The sequence below is a fragment of the Heteronotia binoei genome, chromosome 4, assembly GCF_032191835.1.
Source record: "Heteronotia binoei isolate CCM8104 ecotype False Entrance Well chromosome 4, APGP_CSIRO_Hbin_v1, whole genome shotgun sequence".
Lineage (NCBI taxonomy): Eukaryota > Metazoa > Chordata > Lepidosauria > Squamata > Gekkonidae > Heteronotia > Heteronotia binoei.
Window position 1 is genome coordinate 88,961,356 of NC_083226.1, and position 24,036 is coordinate 88,985,391.

General features: G+C 41.8%; 1 protein-coding gene and 1 non-coding gene across 2 annotated transcripts in view; one reads left to right on the forward strand and one right to left on the reverse strand.

Annotated features, from left to right (window-relative positions):
• The window catches only part of MARCHF3 (membrane associated ring-CH-type finger 3), a 60,710-nt gene that overhangs the window by 23,575 nt on the left and 13,099 nt on the right, over window positions 1–24,036 (forward strand). The window contains exon 3 of the mRNA XM_060235520.1: window positions 17,558–17,767. Within this exon, the coding sequence (XP_060091503.1) occupies window positions 17,558–17,767 (210 nt within the window). The remainder of the gene's footprint in view (window positions 1–17,557; window positions 17,768–24,036) is intronic.
• Window positions 3,744–3,818, reverse strand: TRNAT-UGU (transfer RNA threonine (anticodon UGU)). Its single transcript has one exon. It is a non-coding gene; the product is annotated as a tRNA-Thr (tRNA).

The following is a 24,036-nucleotide window of genomic DNA, read 5'->3' on the forward strand; positions in this document are numbered from 1 at the left end:
ATCTTCTCATTCTTTATTTTAACACCTTTAAATAATTTGGCATAATACTTAAAAAATTCTCTTTTTATTCCTCTTGGGTAACCACTTCTCTTCCATCTACCACAATTTTATTAATAATTTTATTTTCCCTCTTTTTTGCAATTGCCAAGCCAAATACTTTCCCGGTTTGTTTGTTCCCTCAAAGGTTTTCTGCTGCAATCTTTTCAAACTCCATTCCACTTCTTTATTTAACAAATGTCTCATTTGAGTTTGTAATATTGTAATTTCCCTTATAATTTTCTTTTTCCCTGGCCTTTTCTCAACTCCCCCTTTTTTTTCTTTATTTCATTTTGAATGTCCAACATCTGTTTCTCTTTTACTCTCTTGTCTTTATTATTCAAAGTAATCAACATTCCTCTCATTACTGCTTTATAAGCATCCCAGACCCAGTTCATCAAGCTGTTGTATAATGTCTTTTAAAAAAGCATCCTTTGCACCATTAGGTCACCTCAAGATTGGACTACTGTAACACCCTCTACTTGAGGCTACCTCTGTGCCGGACTCGGAAACTGCAGCTAGTGCAGAACGCAGCGGCCAGGCTGTTGTTGGGACTCCCGAAATGGGAACATATACAGCCGGGGCTGCGTGAACTGCACTGGCTGCCGATCATATACCGGGTCCAGTACAAAGTGTTGGTCATTACCTTTAAAGCCTTATATGGCCGAGGACCCGCCTACCTGAGGGACCGTCTTTCCCCATATGAACCCCAGAGAACACTGAGGTCAACCGGGAAAAATCTAATGACTATCCCTGGGCCGAGAGAGATTAGATATCAAAAGACCAGAGCACGGGCCTTCTCAATAGCGGCCGCCGCCCTTTGGAACCAACTCCCTGAGGAGGTGCGGGCCCTGCGGAACCTTGACCAGTTCCGCAGGGCCTGCAAGACCTCCCTTTTTAGACTTGCACATTCGGACTGCTAGAGAAGACCGTAAATCAAGGATCCGCCAAATGCGGTTTAAAGATCTATACCGCACTGCTGGTACTAGCAGAACTAGCGTCAATTTCCATCAGTACTGGCAGATGAAGTTATTAACTGTATCAATTGTATTGACTGGTTTTTAAAATTGTTAAGTTCAATGTTTTATATTGTTAAATTTAACTGTTTTGATTATTATTGTATGTTTTTATGAAATGTTGTCAGCCACCCTGAGCTTGCCGAGGTGGGGAGGGCGGGATAAAAATAAAATATTATTATTATTATTATTATTATTATTATTATTATTATTATTATTATTATTATTATTGGTACATACAGTCCCAATAACAACATCTTTCCATTTAATATTGTTTCTACTGCTACAAATCTTCCATCTTTATCCTTAAACACTATTTTTGGCTCCAATTCTTGTTTAATATAAAAAATCACTCCCCTTTTCTTCTGTTCAGCCAATGAAAAAAATTCTACTCCCAATTGTTTGTTCCATAAAAATTTATAATCCTTTTGTTTAATATGAACTTCTTGTAAGCAAATTATATTACAATTTTGTTTCTTAATCCAATGAAATGTTGCCCTTCTTTTTTTGTGGTGAATTTAGGCCACTTACATTCCAAGACAATAATTTGTAATCCATCATGGTGCAAATTCTTTATTTTCTTCATAAAATCTATGCATTTCCTGTACATTTGTAATTGTAATTCTTTTCCCCTGAAGTTCAAAACTCAAGCCTTCAGGTATTATCCATCTGAACCTTATTCCATTGTCTCTTAATTTTTCTGTCAGTTTTTTATATGTTCTTCTATCATTTATCACTTGCTTTGGCAACTCCTTCATGATTCTTACTCTGCTGCCTCCCACAATCAATGTCTTTCCAAATTTTTTAATCATGATCCTCCTCACCATGTCCTTTGTCATAAATCTTATGACCACATCTCTTGGTAAGTTATTTTTCATAAAGTGAATTCACTCTATACATATAGTCATACATGTTTTTAGTCTCTTCAGGATCTTCCTCTAAAAATTCTGCAATTATTTTTATTATATAGTCTTTTAGATCACCATCTTCCTTTTCAGGTACTCCTTTCAGACATATCTGAGTCTCCATCAATTTGCAGTCATGGATTGTCACTTTTTCTTGCATTTTCAACAAGATGGAATCATATACTTTCATTCTACCTTCTACCTCCTGCACTTTCTTAGATGTTTCCTCTGTTTCCTTTCTGAGATCTTCCATATCTTTTTTAATCTCTTCAATAATTTCTTTTTTTGATTCAGTTATCATCTCTCTCATACCTCTCATCATTCTGGCCTCCGTTGCCTCTAATTGGTCCTGCATTTTATCCAATGACGTAGCCCTAGTACGGGGTTGCTTGTGTTCAGACATTTAAAAAACAGTGAAAATTTGGACCTCACCAGTTTCAACTTCAACTATCAGATTCAAAAGAATAGGATTTGCCTTTTATAGCAAGCCTAATTTCGCCGTCCTCAGAGCTCCCAAAGTCAAGATATTTATTTTTAAAGTTTTTAAATCTTTCAAAATGGCGGTCGTGACTTTTTACTGCTCCTTACAATTTTTTCCCCTTTTAAAAACATCTAAAGTCCACACAAATATTATGTGCAATAATATTTATCTTCTTATCCTCTTTTCAATTAATTCCAACAATTTTTAATGTCCCAAACACTTTAAAAACATTATTTTAATTTTAACCTCCAAGCAATGGCTGCCGATGTTTCTCAATGGTGTTATATTCCAAGAGTAGGTTTTCCATCCACTACTTCCTGCTTTACTTGCCACCAAATCTCATTCATCCTGGTAAGGAGATCTCATGATACTTGACGTACTTCCTTTATTGCTTGAATATGCTGCAGGTCTGTGACGATGGTGCTCTTTTTTCAAAACCGCAAGTATACCAAACAGTAAATTCCTTTCCACTTTTTAGCACTATCCTTTATATTTACAAAGTCCAAATTTCAGCTCTTCCTCCCTTCTTCTTCCAAACTTTCTAGATTTTCATTTCCCACCTTTTAAATTTATTCTGTTAAGCTGTAAATAGTCCCAGAATGAAAGATAGTAATCTGTAACCTTCTCTTCCAATTATCCACGTTCCCACCTGTCTTGCGTAACTGTAGATGTTTAGCAATGTCCAAGAAGGTTAGGATTCTGTCGAGCTTATGTCAAATAAATGACTCTGAAAACTTCTGCAGATGATGAAAATGCAACACTTCCTGGAGACCCCTCAAAGGAGCCCCCCCTTCCCGGGACTCCCTTTTAGCCAAGGTAAATCTCCTCAAAGTTTCCTGTGCATATCTTGGACTAATCTCTGACTGAGAAAAGTAGGCAGTAGGCATTAATTTGCCTTCCACTATCCCGAACAGAAGTTCCAGCCTGCTCCCGTTATGAGAAGCAGCTCAGCTCGACATTTTTCTCCCCCGGAAGTCATCGCAATTCTCTGTTCCTCTTGATCTGGCCTTCAATATAATCCTTTTATGTTATCTGTCTTTGTTCCAAAATCACTCCTTAAGAACATTAAAATCCTGATGCTATAGAGAGGTCTTCATGGGAAAGGATTATAAAAACGTCAAGGTTAAGTCAGGGTTGGGGTGCAGAATATTAACAGCCACGTCAGTACATTATTGAACATATGAAGCTGCCTTATATGAATCAGACCCTTGGTCCATCAAAGTCAGTATTGTCTACTCAGACTGGCAGTTGCTCTCCAGGGTCTCAAGCTGAGGTTTTTCACACCTATTTGCCTGGACCCTTTTTTGGAGATGCCAGGGATTGAACCTGGGACCTTCTGCTTACAAAGCAGATGCTCTATCACTGAGCCAGCGTCTCTCCCCATTGCAAGTCATGTTATGCTCGTGCCTCTGCAATGTGACATCAGTTCAGCTGGGAGATAATGTCAGAAATGCTTAAGATTTACTTGTTAATGGATTTGCGGTTACAAAGAACCGAACCAGTACTGTTGTAGAATCAAGATGAAGCTTCTGTAGAAACTTAGCTAAATTCCATCTCATAAAGGATGCTGTGCAAGATAAATCCAAGCACTAGATCACATACAATACAGGAAGTGCCAGCCCTGCTTAAATAAATGTTTAAAAAAAAAAACTTTGCTTGTTAATGGATGAAATCTATGGGAACATCTCATCATAAGCCCCTTTTAAATTAAGTCAGGTGTATTTTAATAGAGCTTGAGCAGTTGTGGCAGAATTGTGTTCATTAGAAGCAACAGGTGGAAGCCTGTTGTAATTGAGAAGTACTCCAGACAGCTACTTTATCTGCTGTTTTTTTTTAATATCATCTAGCTGGTCTAAGGGAAGTTGTCATAGGAAATGGTGGTAAATATAGATTGTATCCTAAGCACAGTGGTAAATTTACAGCCCTTGTGATTCTAGAAAGAAAGGTTATGTGCAGCATTTTCTAATAATTATGAAGCAATAGACATCTATGTTAGGCATCACGGATCAGATGGCAGGGTATCCATATCCCATACTCTGCAGCAGCATGGGGATTCAGAGACAGCTGTTTGGACTGAAACACAATCTGATGTTTGACATAACTTGGCTTTAGATGCTGCTGCACCATAAACATTCCTATCTGCCTTCTTTTGCCTGCCTTGGCATCTCAGTGTCCATCCGTTTCTTCCTTCTAAAGCAAAGCAAAGCAAAGCAAAGCAAATTTTATTTTTATATCCCGCCCTCCCCCACCAGAAGGCGGGCTCAGGGCGGCTCACAGACATGACAAGCATGATTCGGTTAAAATAGACAGCAATGGTTTAAATAATACAATTACATGAATTAATAAAGTTTAAAAATATAAAAATAAGAGAATAGGAGATTAAAAGATATAAAAATATAAAGTAGGTAGAAATAGGTGCTATATTTCTGTCGGTCATAGTTTACATATAGTTTACACTGTCCTCTTTCCGCCCAGTTCATGTTGTCTGTTTTCATCTCACTCCAGATGTCCACGGAATTGCACCATGCCGTGGCCTTTTTTTAAAAAGTGATGCATCCATCTTATTATATATTCACTAAAAGCAATCTTTATTCAGCATTATCTCACATGTAGAACATAAACCAGTTTAAGATAAAATCTGGCTATTGATCCCAGGGTGTAGCCTTTTCTTAACATAAGCTGAATAGTCTTTAACTGTGACCTTTAACTATCAGCAATATATACTACTGTTGTTGCACATTGGTGAGCCCAAGAGCCCTGTCTTAAGTTCCCATACATTTGATAGACTGCGTCTGCTGCTGTGAATTGCCCAAGAACCCTAGAGTTGTTCCATGTGTTTCTTTACAGCTCAGTCCACAAATCTGTCCATGTATTTCAGCTCCAGCCTACTAATTCACTGAGACTTTGCTAATTTCCAGTTGTGAGACTTAGAGCCCCATTGTGTGTATGTTTTACTTGAAAGTAAATTCCACTAATTTCAATGGGATTTAGTCCCCAAGAGGTTGTACATTCAGGATGAATTCCTGTGCACAATTACTTGGGTTGTGAACAGAATAGTAGGATTTGTTTCCAAATAAACATGCATGAGACAAGCTGCAGTTCAACAATTCTAAGTGCAAGCCCCTTACTTAGGATCATGTATGCAATTGTTAACATATTTAGCAAAAATGTAAGAGCACTAAAATAAGTGCAGCTTAGTTCTGAGTAAAGATAGAATTGGGTATTTAATTTACTTAAAATCCAAGTATTTTGACTAGCTCTGGATCATTTCTATCGCTACTTAATAGATAAATGATGGATTTAAAATCCTCCAGGGAATTAAATCATTGGCTGCTGGAAACAGCTCTTAGATTGTAGGGCTAGCTTGCATATGTGATGGGTCTCAGGAAATTGGTTGACTATATGTTAATTGTTCATCCAAAGGAGGTCAAGAGTCCCATTTAATCCAGCTAAAGCAAATGATTGCTTGACATTTGCTTCTGCTCTGAAATAAGGCTGCATAAGAATGGTGGTCTTTCCTGCAGAGATGCTCACTCCTGTTGGCTATGCAAATAGACATCTAAAAGAGAGAGTTGCATCCCATTCTTTCAAATGAAGGAAAGAATGTTCTATATGAATTCAGATCACTGAAATACCAGAGCAAGTGAAACAGAAATTGGAACAGTGATTTCTACAATATCTTGTCATTTTCATTTTATTCTATTTATATCCCGCCCTCCCCACCAAGGTGGCTCAGGGCGGCTCACAACATAAAATTCTAACAATAAGATTAATGAATATTAAAATACATTAAATAGTTTACAGCAGTTAAAACAAGAAAACAAGAAAACGATCTATCAATGTGTCAGAATTCAGTGAGTTTCAAAGATGCAATTATTAAGTCACAAGGATTCCAATGATGGAAGAAACTTACATCTGAGTCGTGATGATGTAATAATTGTCCTGTGTCATGGACAAATAACATTCACAAATGACAGTCTCACTAATAAAGACTGTGTAAAGCAAGTTCATGTAATCTTGCACACATTTCAGCAGCTTATATATAGAAGTACATTTGTTGGGTTGAGTAGAAAGAAGTAAATGTGTCTAGACTTTTTTTGGATAAATGGAGCATAGTTACTAATATTACTGTTCTCTTTTGTTTTTTATCAGCCATCCACTCACTGACTTTTTCTCTGGGTTATTTTTTCCCCCTGGTCATGGTAATGTCTATATATGCACCAAAGGCCTTTATTTCCAGACAAGAGTCTTTCACAGCCTGCAAGCATCTCCCATACATCTGCATCAAATGGCCCACTCAGCACTTTACAGCGATCATTTTGTTTCCATGAAAGGATCTGCTGGCTTGACTCTTTCAGCTTTAAAGCAGATTTACAATGCCGTTTCCAACAACAAAGGACTGGAAACTAGCTTAAAAACAAATATATCAGAATAAATATTGCATAGTATACAGTATGTCACAGAAGTGAGTACACCCCCTCACATTTTGTAAATATTTAAATATATCTTTTCATGTGACAACACTGAAGAAATGACACTTGGCTACAATGTAAAGTAGTGAGTCTACAGCTTGTATAACAGTGTAAATGTGCTGTCCTCCCAAAATTATGCAACACACAGCCATTAATGTATAAACTGCTGGCAACAAAAGTGAGTACACCCCTAAGTGATAATGTCCAAATGGGAACCATAGTGTCAATATTTTGTGTGGCCACCATTATTTTCCAGCATTGCCTTAACCCTCTTGGGCAGAGAGGTCACCAGAGCTTCACAGGTTGCCACTGGAGTCCTCTTCCACTCCTCCATGATGAAGTCACGTAGCTGGTGGATGTTAGAGACCTCGTGCACCTCCACCTTCCATTTCAGACCTAAACCCTATTGAGCATCTGTGGGGCATCCTGAAATGAAAGGTGGAGGTGCACAAGGTCTCTAACATCCACCAGCTACGTGACCTCGTCATAGAGGAGTGGAAGAGGACTCCAGTGGCAACCTGTGAAGCTCTGGTGAACTCTGTGCCCAAGAGGGTTAAGGCAGTACTGGAAAATAATGGTGGCCACACAAAATATTGACACTTTGGGCCCTATTTGGACATTATCACTTAGGGTTGTACTCAGTTTTGTCGCCAGCAGTTTAGACGTTAATGGCTGTGTGTTGCGTAATTTTGAGGGGACAGCACATTTACACTGTTATACAAGCTGTAGACTCATTACTTTACATTGTAGCCAAGTGTCATTTCTTCAGTGTTGTCACATGAAAAGATATACTTAAATATTTACAAAATGTGAGGGGGTGTACTCACTTCTGTGGCATACTGTATGTTATATTAGGGTGGCCAATTTTTTTTTTTACTTTATTGAAATGCAGTAAGTATATGTATAATTTTTTTCTTACATGTTCAGATGATTTTGTGGGGTTTTACTTTTGATAGGCCGTGGATGGGATAGGAATGCATTTTATACTCAATCCCTCAGTATAGTGCCCATCAATCAAATTGGGCTGTATTTCTTTTCTTCTGTTGAAGTCAGAGGAGGGCACTGTTGCTTTCCCTTGTGAGTCCTGCCTGAAGCTTTCTGTTCCTCAACCAGGCCCAAGAGGAAAGGGGAAAGAATTGTCACACTGGTGTGTGGTCACTGAAAGAAAGGAGGCAGGATCCCACTAGAATTCCAGCATCACCAGATTCATGAAAGTCCACTGTTATGACAGATAAGGTGAGTGAGGAACAGGATATTAAAGAGATTCCCAGAATATGTGACACCTCCATGCACATAGAGGCACAATGTACACAATGTACTGCACAATGTACAGTCTGTCTCAGTGAAGTCCCAGAGGTCTATGGTGGTGAATGACTTTTTTGGCTGCTCAAAGGAGGACTGTTTGTTCCTCTCTCCTGTCTGAGGAATGCTACTCCTTGGAGTGCAACATGGGGCTTGTCTGAATGGTTTCAAAGGGCCCTATCACACTCCACCCCACCCTCAAAAAAGCAGCAGCCAATTTTAATGGGGGGGGGCACATTTTCCATGGCACAGTGTCTAAAGGGCCAAAAACCATGTTACCATTCACCAGCCTGCTAGAAGAAGACAACAACGACATTGGATTTATATTCTGCCCTCCACTCAGAGCGGCTCATAATCTCCTTTACCTTCCTCCCCCAAAACAGACACCCTGTGAAGTGTGTGAGGCTGAGAGGACTCTCATAGCAGCTGCCCTTTCAAGGATAACCTCTGTGATAGCTATGACTGACCCAAGGCCATCCCAGCAGGTGCAAGTGGAGGAGTGGGGAATCAAACTCAGTTCTCCCAGATAAGAGTCCACACACTTAACCATTACACCAAACTGGCTCTCAGTTTGCTAGACTTTTCGCCTCTTCTCACTAAGGACACCAATAGAGGCCTTCTGGAAGACTGCTGATAAGCATCATTACCATTTCCTTGTTTCTTAGACAAATGTAACATTGGGAAGACAAAGAGTTTCTATCATGGTTTTGCACAGACTCAGCATCTCGCTTAACTTGTGCTGCAAAATAATAATTAAAAAAAAATACCTCCCTTACACTGACGCCTGTAACTTCCCTTTTATTGTGATAAACAGGTTGGGTTAGCCCCTTTTCTTTCAATCTAATGCTTTTTTGGCGAAAGAGGGATTGGAAATGAAGTTAGAGACTTTCAGACTGAAGTCACTTTGTCTAAATATGAAAAGGTTTGAAATGAAATTGTGAACCAACCTTCTCAGCTATCAATTGATTTACAGTACAGGTCTACGCAAAATCCTACTTAGATCTATTCAATGAGCTTACTCCCAGGAAAATGTTCCTAAGATTGCACTGTTAGAAGTCCAACAAAATCAGATTCAGAACAGCCTTTTTGATTTTCACACCATAAGGTCTGAAATGTCCTTTCAGTGGCACATATGAATGTTGCCTGACCTCCAAATCCAGTGGAATTTTTGAAAAGGATTTCCCTTTTTGAAGCAAGCTTTAAGCTGACTGTAGTACACATTCTTCCCTTAAAGCAAAACACAAGCAAAACTCCCAGTTTCTTGCAAGAAAATCCCACTTTTCTTTTCTAAAGCCCAGTTTTCCATCCTGGCAAATCTCCCAGATGAATAGCCACTCCATTGCCTCTAGTCCTCAGGAAAACCAGTCAGAAGCTGACGCTGCCTTGCTGGGTAGCAGTGACAACATCACTTCATAACTGGTTCCTATTTGCTCTTCTTTCCACTCTCTTTCACAATCTGCAAGCATCTCCCATACGTCTGCATCAAATGTTAGACCCATCAGAGACAGACGCTTCTTCCTTTCGTCTTCTGCTAGCCACCAGGCCTTGTCACAGTCAGCTGGAGTGAAAATTTGTCCTGATCCTAACACTGTATAAGAAGCAACCCAAGCTTTTAAGAGTCCAGCTTCAGTTTTTAACAGTGGCCAGCCACATGGTTCTGGGAAGTCCACAGGCCAGGGCTAAAAGACAAGAGCCTTCCACTGTAGCTTGCTTTCCCCCTTATTAAGGTACACTGCCTCAGAGCATGGAGGTTCCTTATCACTAACAGGCCTATCCTCCTTCCATTTAATTGGTCTACTCAACTTATGACCATCATCACTACATTCTATGGCAGTGAGTTCGCTCAGTGAATCACTCACAGTTTGAAAAGACTTCTGCTGTTCTAAGTGCACAGCCCACAAAAGTTATTCCCTTGCCAGGTTTGGGAGGCTGAAACCTCCCAGTCAGTGAGAATCCTGGGGGGCAATCAGAAACCAGAAGGGAGTGATGAACAAACCAGCATGAGGCATTAGAGGGGCTTTGACCAACATGTAATGCTTGGGCATAAGGCAAAGCTTTCAGATCCTACAAGACACATTTACTGTGGGCAAATCAATGTGACAGTCAGATGATTGCAACCTGGGAGCTTTCCAAACCACATACAAAAGTAAAATGGGATGGGTATAAAGTTCCATTGTTGGTTTTAGCCAATCCAAGTTCAAATTAAAGGAAATTAGTAGAGTGAGAAGGGAAAGTGGCAGGAGTGCTCAAACTTACCCACTTTTCTCCTCAGCACTCTCCAAACTGTTCCTTCATCATCCTGAGAAGTTTCCAACTCTGGAGAGTGGAAAAGAAAATGGGCATGGAGGACTGCAGAGGTGGCTTTCTCCTTCCTGCCACTGCAAGCAAGACAGTTTGGCTTTTGAGGTGTACTGGCTGCACCTGAGTGGGGAGGATCATGACTTTGGGGGCTGTTTTTTCTCCTCCCTTGAGCACTGGCCAGCACCACAATCTGTGCCCAAATGGACTAGTGCTTGGTCCATCTAATTGGGAATGCCAGCTTTCCATATATCTACATCCAGGCAGGATCCTCCCTTTCCTACCACACTCACTCCCTCAGCCCCAGTGAGCCAGAATCGAGTGGAGGTGCACTGACTTTAGGCGTTCCAACTTCACCCTTCTCAGGTGTGTATCTCAGTTTCTTACTATGGAGTTTTGACTTCTTAGACAAAAAATGAGTAAACACTGTGTAAACATGATGTAATTTTTAAAGGTTTCAATAAACATTTTGAAAGGTGTAAGCATATTTATGCAGTGTTTTAATCGCAAAATTTTGTACAGCCAATGCACCCCCTTATGTCCCGCACTCAAGGCAGACTGCCCCTACTTCCCTGCCCCTGGTATGCCACTGCAGCAGGGGTTGCTTTTCACCCCTTTTCTCTGACTCTATGTGACCTTCCTAGGTCACATAGATCCAGAAAAAGGGAGCTAAAGCTTCTCCCCCACTTGCGGTTCCTGCTGGTAAAAACAGGCCAGAAGGAAAATCAGAAGCTCTTTCTCATCCCTCACAACACCAAACAAACAAGAGCTTTTTAAGGACAGTTCCCTCACTGTATGTCTGAATGTGAGTCCAGTTGTGCACCTGTGACATTTGTCTGTTTGTGTGTTTGAGTCTGCAGTGCTTATGATATAAATGGCTGTTAGGAAGAGCAACTTCTATATACTTCTTTCGGAACCATTTCTGCAATGTAGCCTGTAGACCAGAAGCCTCATCAGATAGTGAGGAAAGTACTAGGCACTCTTCCAAGCTCAAAGTAAGACTCACTCTGAATGTCTAGATCTTTCTGAACTTACATCTGTATTATAAGATCTTTGATTCTATTTTCAAGGTTTACTGAACAACTGCAGGGCTTTAAAAAAAGAAATAGAAAGTCTGGCTTCTCAGAGTCCTGAGAGAAGCACAAAAGCATTTGGTGGGGAAAGACAGCATTTGTCACCACTGCAGTGTTCAGTGGCAAAGGCAACTTGAGGAGCCCCATATGAATAAAGGAAAACTGGAAACAAGGGGTCAAAACTGCTACATTCATTTCCACTTCTGCTGAAAGTAGTTCCCAGCAAATTGTACTTTTACCTGCACCTGCAGTTCCCAGAGAAATCAATGACAAGTCCAGGTGCTCATCATCTAATGCTCATAGGTCACCTTTTAAGTAAGCTCTTTCCTCTCCAACTCCTTGACAGGAGTCACCCTTTGAAAGAAGTGTTTCTTCCCCTTTGCAGAGTGCACTTTCAGTTCCTCTCGGTCATCTTACAGTTTCTCATTACAAGGATTCATGGAAATTGAACAAGGTGTAGGTTGCAATCAATCATCCTAGTAGCGACCTGGCTATAATGGGGGATTTACCCCAGCCCCCTCATCCAGCTGCTACCCTCAGCAGTATTTTCTCAGTAAAAGAGAGACCTCTGCCAATTAGAACCCTTCAGCTTCACATAAAGTGCTCAAGATCGGTAACCAAACTGTGCTTGAATGTAATACTATCTCCTTTGTTCTTTGTGGGTTTTTTTAAAACCAAAAAAAGGCTTTGCCCCAACTGTCCTGTCAAACAGTTTAACTAACATTGAGGTGGCAGAAGTATGCCTTTTGCAAAGTCACTCCCCCCCCCCAAAGTCTAAAAGGAGTTGGCAAGGCCTTGTTAGTCATAGTTTAGAAATGGCCTCTAAATAGTCCTTTAAAATAATTGGCATTGCATATGTTACTCCATCAGCTTTTGACTGTAACTTCAAGAGATTAATGTACCTCACAGCTCAGAATGCTTGGAGCTCCCACAACACCTCAGAGGCAAGGTGGGAGAACACAATTTACAAGGTTCATCTTCAAGTCATGTGCAGTGATCATGCAAAGACTAATTAACAGCACAATCCTAAACAGAGATATACCCTTCTAAATCCATTGAAGTCCATGGGTTTAGAAGGGTACAACTCTGCTTAGGATTTCACTGTGATGTGAATGTAGTCATCCCACAACAATAGCAGTGCTCACACAGGGTAGCATCGGTAGGTGAAAGGCACAGAAGGTGCTTTCTGTGTTATGTATGAAAACCATCTTTCTCATGGTGAAGCAATTAGGCTGAAAACCATCTTTTTCATGGCAGTTTTGCACAATCTGCAGCTGTGGTTTGTTTCAGAGGGGGATGCTGTCAGTGGTTCATCTGACACTTCCTGTAAGGTTTTGTGTGTGTGTTTGTGCTTCATCAAACAGAGAATCATAAATGTAATTAGTCTGAATAAAAGTCTCATAGTAACAATAGCCTTTTATTTATTCCTTGTGGGGGTTCCTCCCTTTTCAAATTACTTCAAAATTGTGACTTTCCCCTATCCAACTGCAAAAGCATGGATTTGGATGCAACCCTTTATATGCAGAAAATATCACTGGAATTATGTGAACATAGAATGGCTTTATTTGAACCTAAAAGCTGTATTTTTATTCATGCTAAATTATTTGTCAAAGATAGCTGCATTATTGTTGGTGTATGCTACATACTAAATAGGATGATGAAGGTGAACTTATGGTACATCTTTTGTATAGATAGTTTTCTATTGGCTTTATATACAAGTAAAAAATCATTGCTAGTGCCAACAGAAGTTCTTTGTTGGGGACAGTGACTAGCATGGCATCTTACAATTCTGAGCTGCTTTTCAGATTATAAAAACACATATCTTTGAAAGCACTGAAATGATCACAAGATGGTAGGGTACCTGTGGTAGGAATAGCTTTGCAGGCTTTCCCAGACTTTAGCAGCACAGCATCTAAAGATTTAAAAAAAAACAACCCACATGAAGATCTGTATAATGGACAGTGTTTGTAGAAAAAGTCCAGCAGGAACTCATTTGCATATTAGGCCACACCCTGTGACATCACCATTGTTATGCACAGGGCTTTTTGTAGAAAAATCCCGACATAAACTAGTTTGCATATTAGGCCACAACCCTGGCACCACGCCAGCAGGAACTGCATTCCTATGCATTCCTGCTCAAAAAAAGCCCTGATAATGGGTATGATTCAATAGCCCCACAAAAGAGAAACACACATTTGAGGAATGATGTCTGATAATGTGCAAGTCATAAGTGTGCAGTTATTTGTTTTGATTTTTATACTCTGTTTTTCTCTCCAATGAGGCCTGAAGACAGTTTACAACATCATTCTCCTCTCCACTATAAGGATGGGAAAGCTGAAAGAATGACTGTCCCAAATAATGCACGTTTACAACTAAATTTTTACTGTGTGAAATGGCAGAATCTACTTGCAAATGATTGCTAAAGTGCATTGAAAGTACATTATTCAGCATGTGTGAAAGTACCCCAAGTGAGCTTCCATGGCAGTGGGATTCCAACCTGGGGTCTCCCAGATTCTAATAGAACACTTAACCACTATACCATGGTGGGTTTGAAAAACTGTGTGTAAAAACATTGGATTGAATCTAGCTGTTTCACCTTCCTCTTACACAAGAACATATGAACATATGAAGCTGCCTTATACTGAATCAGACCCTTGGTCCATCAGTATTGTCTACTCAGACTGGCAGTGGCTCTCCAGGGTCTCAAGCTGAAGTTTTTCATACCTATTTGCCTGAACCCTTTTTAGTTGGAGATGCCGGGGATTGAACCTGGTACCTTCTGCTTACCAAGAAGAGAGATGATTGTACCATTTCCTTCTACAGCTTGTCCCTTTCATGACCATGACTTGTTGACCCACTGCCTTGCCAACATAGGAGTTCGTGAGACAGCCTTGAAGTGGCTTGGCTCATTTCTCCACGGTTGGGGAGAGAGGGTATCACCACAACTCCCACTGGTATGTGGGGTCTCTTAAAAGGCAATCCTCTCTCCAGTGTTATACGTGCCCCATTGCCCAACTGACACCCCGCTATATCTGTTGATGGATGGATAGCCAGATATTGCCCCAGCTGTTTTGGCTGAGAAACTAGAAGTTGTGGTTGGATGATTGCAACAGAGTTGGCTGAGACTGAATCCAGTTAAGAAGGAAGTTTTGTGAATGAGCAGGGGGGATGCAGGGCTCAGGTGTCGGCTTCTGGCTCTTGATAGTGTGCCAACTGTCAAGAGCCTGGGTGTGTTTCTAGGTGTCTCCTTATCAATGAAGACCCAGATCACAAATGTTGTTAGACTAGAATTTTTCCCCCAGCTATGCTAAATTAGACAGCTGGCTGCCTTCCTGTCTTGCCCTGACCTAGCCACAGTGATCCATGCAAAGGTCACCTCCAGGTTATACTACTGTAACTCACTCTATACAGGACTACCCTTTGAGACTGACCTGGAAATTACAACTGGTCCAGAATGCAGCAGTGTGGGTTCTAACAAGAACTCCATTGACAGCCCACATTCAGCCAGTGCTTCGCCATCTGCACTGGCTCCAGATTGAATGCCAGATTAGATTCAAGGTGCTGGTATTGACCTTGAAAGCCCTACATAGTCTGGGACCAGTGTTTCTATTCATGGTATATCCCCCAAAGAGCACTTTGCTTAGGAAAGAAGCTTACTGGTGATTCCTGACCCAAAAAGTATGTGCCTGTTCTCAACCATAGTTCTCAACCTACTTGGCGGAACTCCCTGCTGAATGATATCCAGGCCCTGTGGGACTCAGTGCAGTTCTGCAAACCCTGCAAGACAGAGATATTTTGCCAAGCGTATGGTTGAGGAAAGCAATGGATTCCATTTAGCCTGGCTTTTCCTTCCTCCTCTGCTCACCAAGGAAGGACATTAAGCTGTATACTTGTGTGTCATCTATATGTTTTTGCTGAATTGTTAGGTGTTTTAGCAGACATCCAGTGATTTCAAGCTATTGTGCTTATTAAGTTCATGCTTCTCTGTAGTATGTTTGGGAGGGTCTGAAGCACAGTATGGTAGCTTAATTGTTCCTACTTGGTATCCTGGCCCTCTCAACAGTGGATGGCACACTGTTTCCTTTGTCCCATCCTTTATTCTGTTGAGTGGGCGGGGGGGCAGAGTGACATCAAGATGGCAGACCAATATACATTGATTGGTAGCTTCCACAAAGAGCTGGCCTGGAGCATATGTGTTCTAGGATTGGTGGTGGGGATGGGTGGAGTTGCTCTTAGCTAACTAGCTACATCCTTGCTTAGATGGGTAGATTTGCGCTAAGCTAACTAGCTACACTAATACTATCCTGGTGTTGGTAGGACATCACTGACTGAGGTTCAGGAATGAATTGGAAATGCTGAAGAACATGCAGCTGCAGTATCAACAAATGATAAGACTCTAGGATGTTCCAACACTGTCACACAGAATTAAAATTTTCATGTTGTAAAGACAAAAAGATGGGTCTTTGCCATACTGGAAATTCTAGTGATTAAGCATCTGGCATATTTGTCCAACTTTTAAAATGAACTTAATGAGCACAATAGCTTGAAATCACTGGATGTCTGCTAATTATCTATGGTTTTGCAAGGATCATTTTTACTTCAGTAGTATTTGATGCTTGAGGATAGTAGTTGAATAATCTGTGCTTATACTACCTGGTAGGCTTCAAGCAGAAGACAGCTACTGTTATGAGTTTAGACCTGGCATTATAAATGCCAAGATCTGCAGTATGATATGAGACTGGCGTTTAAGGTTCCACTTAACTAGCATGCAGAGGATGACTTCTGATCACTGAAGGACTATTTTACACTCATGTTGGGTTGAAAAGGGAAACTAATTTAAAAAAAACAACACTGTTTATGCAAAAGGTTGTAGAAGAGTTTGTGGAGCCTTTTGCAGAAGCATAAGAAATGCAATAGAACATATATTATGTATAGCAGTACATTATTAGTATACCGCTAATACTTATTTTCATTCTTCCGCAGACCATAAACACAAAGTGTTTAGCCTACCCACATATCTACAGTTGTAAAAGTCCAAAACAATCTTTGTGACAAATGTTTTTGATAGTTATTGGTTCTCACAAGAAACATCAACTGCCCTCAATACATGACCTAAGTTTGTCTTGAATTCCTGTTATTTATCAAGCCAAAACAGTTGCGATGAAGATCATGGCTCCATTAGTCTGTAAAAGGTATGCGATTGCAATTTGGATTGGAGCTATACAGAAAGATTTGTCCTTTCAACTCCTGCCCTGTTTTGCGAAATCAAAACTAGGCTCCTTGTGCTTTTATTTGTGATTAATATATGGAAAGGGTTTCTTAAGGATTGTATTTTTCCATTTAAAACACTAAGAGTAGGAGTAGCCTAGTTGTGAATAGCAAAATCAAATGGTGTTTGAAGGTTTGGCTCTTCTCTGCTTTTCCCTCCTTGTCTAACTCTGATTACAAGTATGCACTGTATATACAGGCAATAAACAAGTATCACTACAGATGGTAAATAAATAGAACTAGTTACCAGAAAAAGCTGGAAACAACCTAAAGTTTAGGTGTAAATTCCTTGCATTTTTGACATTTGTATTTATAATTTTATTTAACAGCATTAGAATAATTGGTATTGAACATTATTGTAAAATATGAAGCAATTTAAGAGACATTTACTGTTAACATCCTCATAGACCACCAAAGGAAACATGCACTGTTTCAGCTAATGAAACATCTTTTTTCTTGGTTCCCTCCCCCACCCCCCATGATCTTAGGTGCATCCATTTTACTGGAACCATTTTTCTTCTATACTCAGGCTTCTGGAGCATTAAACAAATGCGGGGGGAGGGAGTTCCCAGCCAATAGAACAGAGAATGAAATTAAAACAAAATGAAATATTGCAGGTTCTGCCCTTTTATGTCAAGAAGTCTGAGTATTCAGTTGAAACCCTCCATCTTTGCTGCAACTTATTGTGTGTCAATTCTTTCTACAGTGGCTAAGAAACCCAGGCCCACAGCACGAGAAACGGACACTATTTGGGGATATGGTGTGCTTCTTGTTTATAACTCCACTGGCTACCATCTCTGGCTGGTTGTGTCTGCGGGGAGCAGTGGACCATCTGCACTTTAGTAGTAGACTAGAAGCCGTTGGCCTCATTGCACTCACTGTCGCACTCTTCACAATTTACCTCTTTTGGACATTAGTAAGTATTTGTTTCATTTAAGAAAGGGGGGGTGATGTAACATTCCAAGATAATCCTGCAGCACTGCAGCTATGTCCAATCAAAATTGGTTCAAACTTTCATAGGGAAAAAGAAAGTTCATCCAGTACTTTGCATTCAGATGTCTGAAAGACAAACTTGCAGCTGTGATTTTAGAGTACAGTTCTGTAGAAATCCAAAAGTAGGCACTTTTTACTGGCTCTGTTAGTGAAGGGGGAAGAGAAATGGGCTTGAAGAGCTCAGGCAAGGTACTTCAACCTGTGAAGCCAAGGCAGGGACAAAAAACCCCAGGGCTGGTTATAAGAACCCAAACAGGGCCAACCTTTTTTTGTGCTATCAGCTGGGTCCAGTATGCCCCACTAAGGTCATGGTACAGAAATTTGGCTTGGACCTGTCCAGTGGTGGCATGGGTCAAGGAGACAACAGCCATTCCCTCTTGCACCACCAGTGGCTAGGAGCAAACTAGAACACTGATTGCATCCTTGGTCTGCTCCCTCACAGTTGCTTGGGTGGCTTGGCCGATCCCACTTTCAAGGCTGGGTTTTTCCTTTTATTTGAACCCTCAGATAGTAAAGTGTAAAGTGGTGGGATTCAGCTCCACTGCCTTCCTTTTCCATAATTGGAAAGTATTGGAACAAATCTTCATTCATGCCCTAATGCAAATTCTGTGAGACCGCTGAACTTGCCTCAAGATTGTAAACTGGAGACATCTCTTCAGAATGAGTTGTTGATGTTATGCAGGAGCAACTTGGAATGGTCTGACCAAACTACAGTGGGAATAATCTGAACAGTTTCATTCCTCCTTTGGTGGATGGGTGACAGAACATCATATTCCAAAGCTCTGTATTGTTCAGAAATAAGTCTAAAACTGTTAATTTAACATGGGTGTGTGTGTTAGGGTTAGACAAAGAATGTTGTGGAAGTGTCACACAGTTTTAAAAAATCATTTTAATTTACATTCTACCACATTTTGAAATACAGTTTTTTCCTGCTCTTGAGAGTTGTAACTTGTGTGAGGGGAAAGTCCGGCTACCTGATCCCCAAATATAAGAATTACATTTGAAGTACCTACATGCAGAACACAAAATCAACATAATATGTGAAAAGGCCACCCTAATCACCAAATAAATGGTCATGCAAACAGGACAATCCAGCAAGGTACCTGATTTGCCCCATCCACTCCTCATCTACCTAGGGGACATTACTTCTCCTAAATATACCTGCATTAAGCTCACTCTTCTCAAAGAGTCGAAGGGACATAAGAACATAAGAACATAAGGGAAGCCATGTTGGATCAGGCCAACGGCCCATCAAGTCCAACACTCTGTGTCACACAGTGGCAAAAAATGTTATATACACACATACACTGTGGCTAATAGCCACTGATGGACCTCTGCTCCATATTTTTATCTAAACCCCTCTTGAAGGTGGCTATACTTGTGGCCGCCACCACCTCCTGTGGCAGTGAATTCCACACGTTAATCACCCTTTGGGTGAAGAAGTACTTCCTTTTATCCGTTTTAACCTGTCTGCTCAGCAATTTCATCGAATGCCCACGAGTTCTGGTATTGTGAGAAAGGGAGAAAAGTACTTCTTTCTCTACTTTCTCCATCCCATGCATTATCTTGTAAACCTCTATCATGTCACCCCGCAGTCGACGTTTCTCCAAGCTAAAGAGTCCCAAGCGTTTCAACCTTTCTTCATAGGGAAAGTGCTCCAGCCCTTTAATCATTCTAGTTGCCCTTCTCTGGACTTTCTCCAATGCTATAATATCCTTTTTGAGGTGTGGCGACCAGAACTGCACACAGTACTCCAAATGAGACCGCACCATCGATTTATACAGGGGCATTATGATACTGGCTGATTTGTTTTCAATCCCCTTCCTAATAATTCCCAGCATGGCGTTGGCCTTTTTTATTGCAGATGCACACTGTCTTGACATTTTCAGTGAGTTATCTACCACGACCCCAAGATCTCTCTCTTGGTCAGTCTCTGCCAGTTCACACCCCATCAACTTGTATTTGTAGCTGGGATTCTTGGCCCCAATGTGCATTACTTTGCACTTGGCCACATTGAACTGCATCTGCCACGTTGACGCCCACTCACCCAGCCTCAACAGATCCCTTTGGAGTTCCTCACAATCCTCTCTGGTTCTCACCACCCTGAACAATTTAGTGTCATCTGCAAACTTGGCCACTTCACTGCTCACTCCCAACTCTAAATCAGTTATGGACCTGGCAGCCAGAAAGGCAGGAAGAGCAGGCCTCCCAGTAGACTGTCAAAGGGAGGCTATGTGGAGCCAGCAGAGACGCCATTGTTGAACCAGCCTAACAGACCCAGGGGAAGATGAGCCTAAAGCAGTTCTGAGAGCAAGCATGTACACAAGATCCCATGACTGATTCAATCAACCTTGATAGCCATTCTTGTCTCCCTACTAATCTCTAATCCCATTTCCTCTAACTCTGGCACAGCTGCACTATCTCCTGTGAAGCAATTTAGAAGGTCTAGCACCTCTCCCCACTCAACATTGAGCCACTGACACAGAAACACAAACACTGACAACCTTCTGGACCTTGGAAGCTTAAGCCAAGCATCCTACACATACCCAGTTTTAATCTGGCTACACCTTAAACCAGCCCATCCCTAGCTCCCCAAAGCGTATTTAAACTGGCACTATGTGCCCCAATTTTGTACATCTCTTGAGGTGCCCATAAGAGTCTGAGCCTTTGACATGAACCGCTGGTCAGCCATGTCTTCCCCCTCCTTTCTCCACGTGGTTTCCGGTCTTCAGGATCAGGTGAATATCACCCTTATCTGTATCACCATTGATCACCTGTTTCTTAGGTATGTTTGTGCTGAGCCATGGTTATTATTTTGCTTGAGTGATTAGTGTGAATGTATACATTTATTCAGTAAAATTCCATTTATTCAATTAAAGGCCTCTTTCCTCCATTGGAATCCCTCGCAATCTGACCCTCATGTTTATAGAGTAACAACAAACCCTTGTACATGGTTATTGCCCAGGATGTCTGTAATCAAACCCAAGGCAATCTGTGTGTCAGGGAGATAGTGCTGTGTGATAATGTAAGCAAAAAGAGACCAGTCTACAGCAGGCTAATGACTGTTTCCAACAACTACAGTTAGTGAATTAAATAAATACCAAGTCTTCTGATGCATCTATCACTCAGATAATAATAATAATAATAATAATAATAATAATAATAATAATAATAATAATAATAATAATAATAATAATAATAATAATAATAATAATAATAATAATAATAATTTTATTTTTATATCCCGCCCTCCCCCGCCAAAGGCGGGCTCAGGGCGGCTCACAGACATGGAATTCCATGATTCAATAAAACAATACAAACAGTCTCAAATACAATCAATTACATAATAAATTATTTAAAATAGATAAAATATATAAAATGGGTGCAAAATACTGTAAGTCATAATATCCACAAGATGGCTAGGTGGCCGCACGTCAAGTTAATCAGGTTCTGTTTCAAAAGCAAGCTGGAAAAGAAATGTTTTGCAAGCCCTGCGGAATTGATTCAGGTCCCGCAGGGCTCGTATCATCTCTGGAAGGTGGTTCCACCAACGCGGGGCCATTACTGAGAAGGCTTGCTCCCTAGTAGCCTTCAACCTAGCTTCTCTTGGCCCAGGGACTGTTAGAAGGTTCTGAGAGCTAGATCTCAGTGCTCTCTGGGGAATATATGGGGAGAGGCGGTCCCTTAAGGTAGGCAGGTCCTCGGCCATATAGGGCTTTAAAGGTGATAACCAGCACTTTATAGCGAACACGGTACACAACCGGCAGCCAATGCAGATCCCGCAGCCCAGGCCGCACATGTTGCCACCGTGGTAGTCCCTCTAGCAGCCTGGCCGCCGCGTTCTGGACTACCTGAAGTCTCCGTGTTCGGTATAAGGGCAGCCCCATGTAGAGGGCATTGCAGTAGTCTAATCTCAAAGTGACCGTTGCGTGGATCACAGTTGCTAGGGCGCTGCGCTCCAAGAAGGGAGCCAACTGCCTCGCCCTCTTGAGATGAAAGAAGGCGGATCTAGCAGTGGCAGCTATCTGGGCCTCCATTGATAAAGAGGATTCCAGTAGCACTCCCAGGCTCTTGACTTTGCACACTGGTGTCAGTGGCGCACCGTCAAAAGCCGGTAAGGTAATCTCCCCTTCCGGTCCGCCGCGGCCCACGCAAAGGACCTCAGTCTTCGCTGGATTCAACTTCAGCCCGCTCAGCCTGAGCCAGTCAGCCGCGGCTTGTAATGCCCGATCCAGATTTATAGGGACATCACCAGCCCGGCCATCCATCAATAGATAGAGCTGGGTGTCATCTGCATATTGATGACAACCCAGCCCATACCTCCGTACAATCTGGGCAAGGGGGCGCATAAAGATGTTAAACAACATCGGGGAGAGAACTGCTCCCTGGGGCACGCCACAGTGAAGTGGGTGCCTCTGGGACAGTCCCCCCCCCCAATTGCCACCCTTTGTCCCCGACCTTCAAGAAAGGAGGAGAGCCACTGTAAGGCTAGCCCCCGAATTCCTGCATCTGCGAGGCGGCGGGTCAGCAGCCGATGGTCGACCATATCGAACGCAGCCGATAGGTCTAGCAGCAGCAGTACTGCCGAACCGCCTCGATCCAGTTGTCGTCGAAGGTCATCCATGAGGGCGACCAGGACTGTTTCCGTCCCATGGCCCGGGCGGAAGCTGGACTGGCATGGGTCTAAGACGGAGGCGTCCTCCAAAGATGCATCATTCACTGTTGTTTCTGCAGTGCCTGCAAATTCTTCCAGCACCTTTAAAGAGTAACAGCTTTATTGTGGCAGAAAGGTTTAGAGAACCCAGTTCATCAAGTACAAGATTAGTATATTCATGATAAATATAAACACAGGTAAGGGCGGTCAACAGTGCATTCATGAAATACCTCTGATATTTCTAAGACACTTACATTTCATGGCTTTTCAGGGCTGCTCTTTACAAGTTTTTTCTCTCACATGTTTTTCGCTAGTTGGTTTCTCTTTGTAATGAGTTGATTTAGATATATATCTGCCAATGGAACACTTCATACAACCAACAAAGTGAGTTCTAGTTGTTGAAAGCTTATGGATAATTAACTTCCACCTCCCTTCTTTAAGGTGCCACAAGGCTGTTGTACCAAACCCACACAACTGCCTAGCCCTTTGGAAACTAGCATAACATGGAGCTATTTATAGCCACAACAGTTGCATAGCTATAGGTTGTATCAGAAAAATCAAGTGGTAGCTTGGGTTAAATCCATCCTGCGTGCCACACCTGGCTTAGATCCAATCCAGTTTCCACCCGGGCCATGGAATAGAGATGGTACTAGTCACCCTCATAGATGACCTAAGAAGACATCTGGACCAAGGCGGGTCGGCGCTGCTGATTCTTCTCGACCCATCAGCAGCATTTGACACGGTCAACTATGATCTATTGACCTACCACCTCACCGTCGTCAGAATATGGGGGGGTAGCCTTGCAGTGGTTTTCCTCCTTCCTCCAGGGGCAGGGACAAAGAGTGATGCTGGGTGAGCAGACTTCCCTGCAACACCCACTTATATGTGGCATGCCGTAGGGAGCTATTCTCTCACCCATATTATTTAACATCTATATGCGCCCCTTTGCCCAGATTTCCTGAGGTTTTGGACTGGGATGTCACCAGTATGCTGATGACACCCAGCTCTATCTGTTGATGGATGGCAGACCATTTTCTACCCCTAAACATCTATCTAAGGTGTTAGAAGCCATAGCAAGATGGTTACAGTAGAGCCAACTGAAGTTAAACCCAGCTAAGACGGAGGTCCTGTGCCTAAGTCAAGGAGAGGGGGGTTTGTGCACCCAACTCCCAGCCTTGGACAGCACTGTTTTAGTGCCGACCCAACAGATGAAGAGTTTGGGAGTGTTATCAAAGATTTCAGGTTTTCACGGCTGGTAACATCATTAGGGTTTGTAGAATCTTTCGGGCTCAAGTGCCGTGTTCTACTGGAGAAAGTTTTCCTTCCAGACGTTTCGTTCTCAGCTGCGGAGAACATCCTCAGTGGCGTTGCAGCCGGAGCAGGCACTCTGACCTTCTTGGCTGCTGTGCATTGAAGATCTGGGCCCTACCTGGCTTGCTAGCCTTTCGTAGGGCCTGTAAAACGGAGCTCTTCTATATGGGTGAGCTCTTCATCATCTATATGGGTGAGCATACAGCCAGTGCTCCGCAGCCTGCACT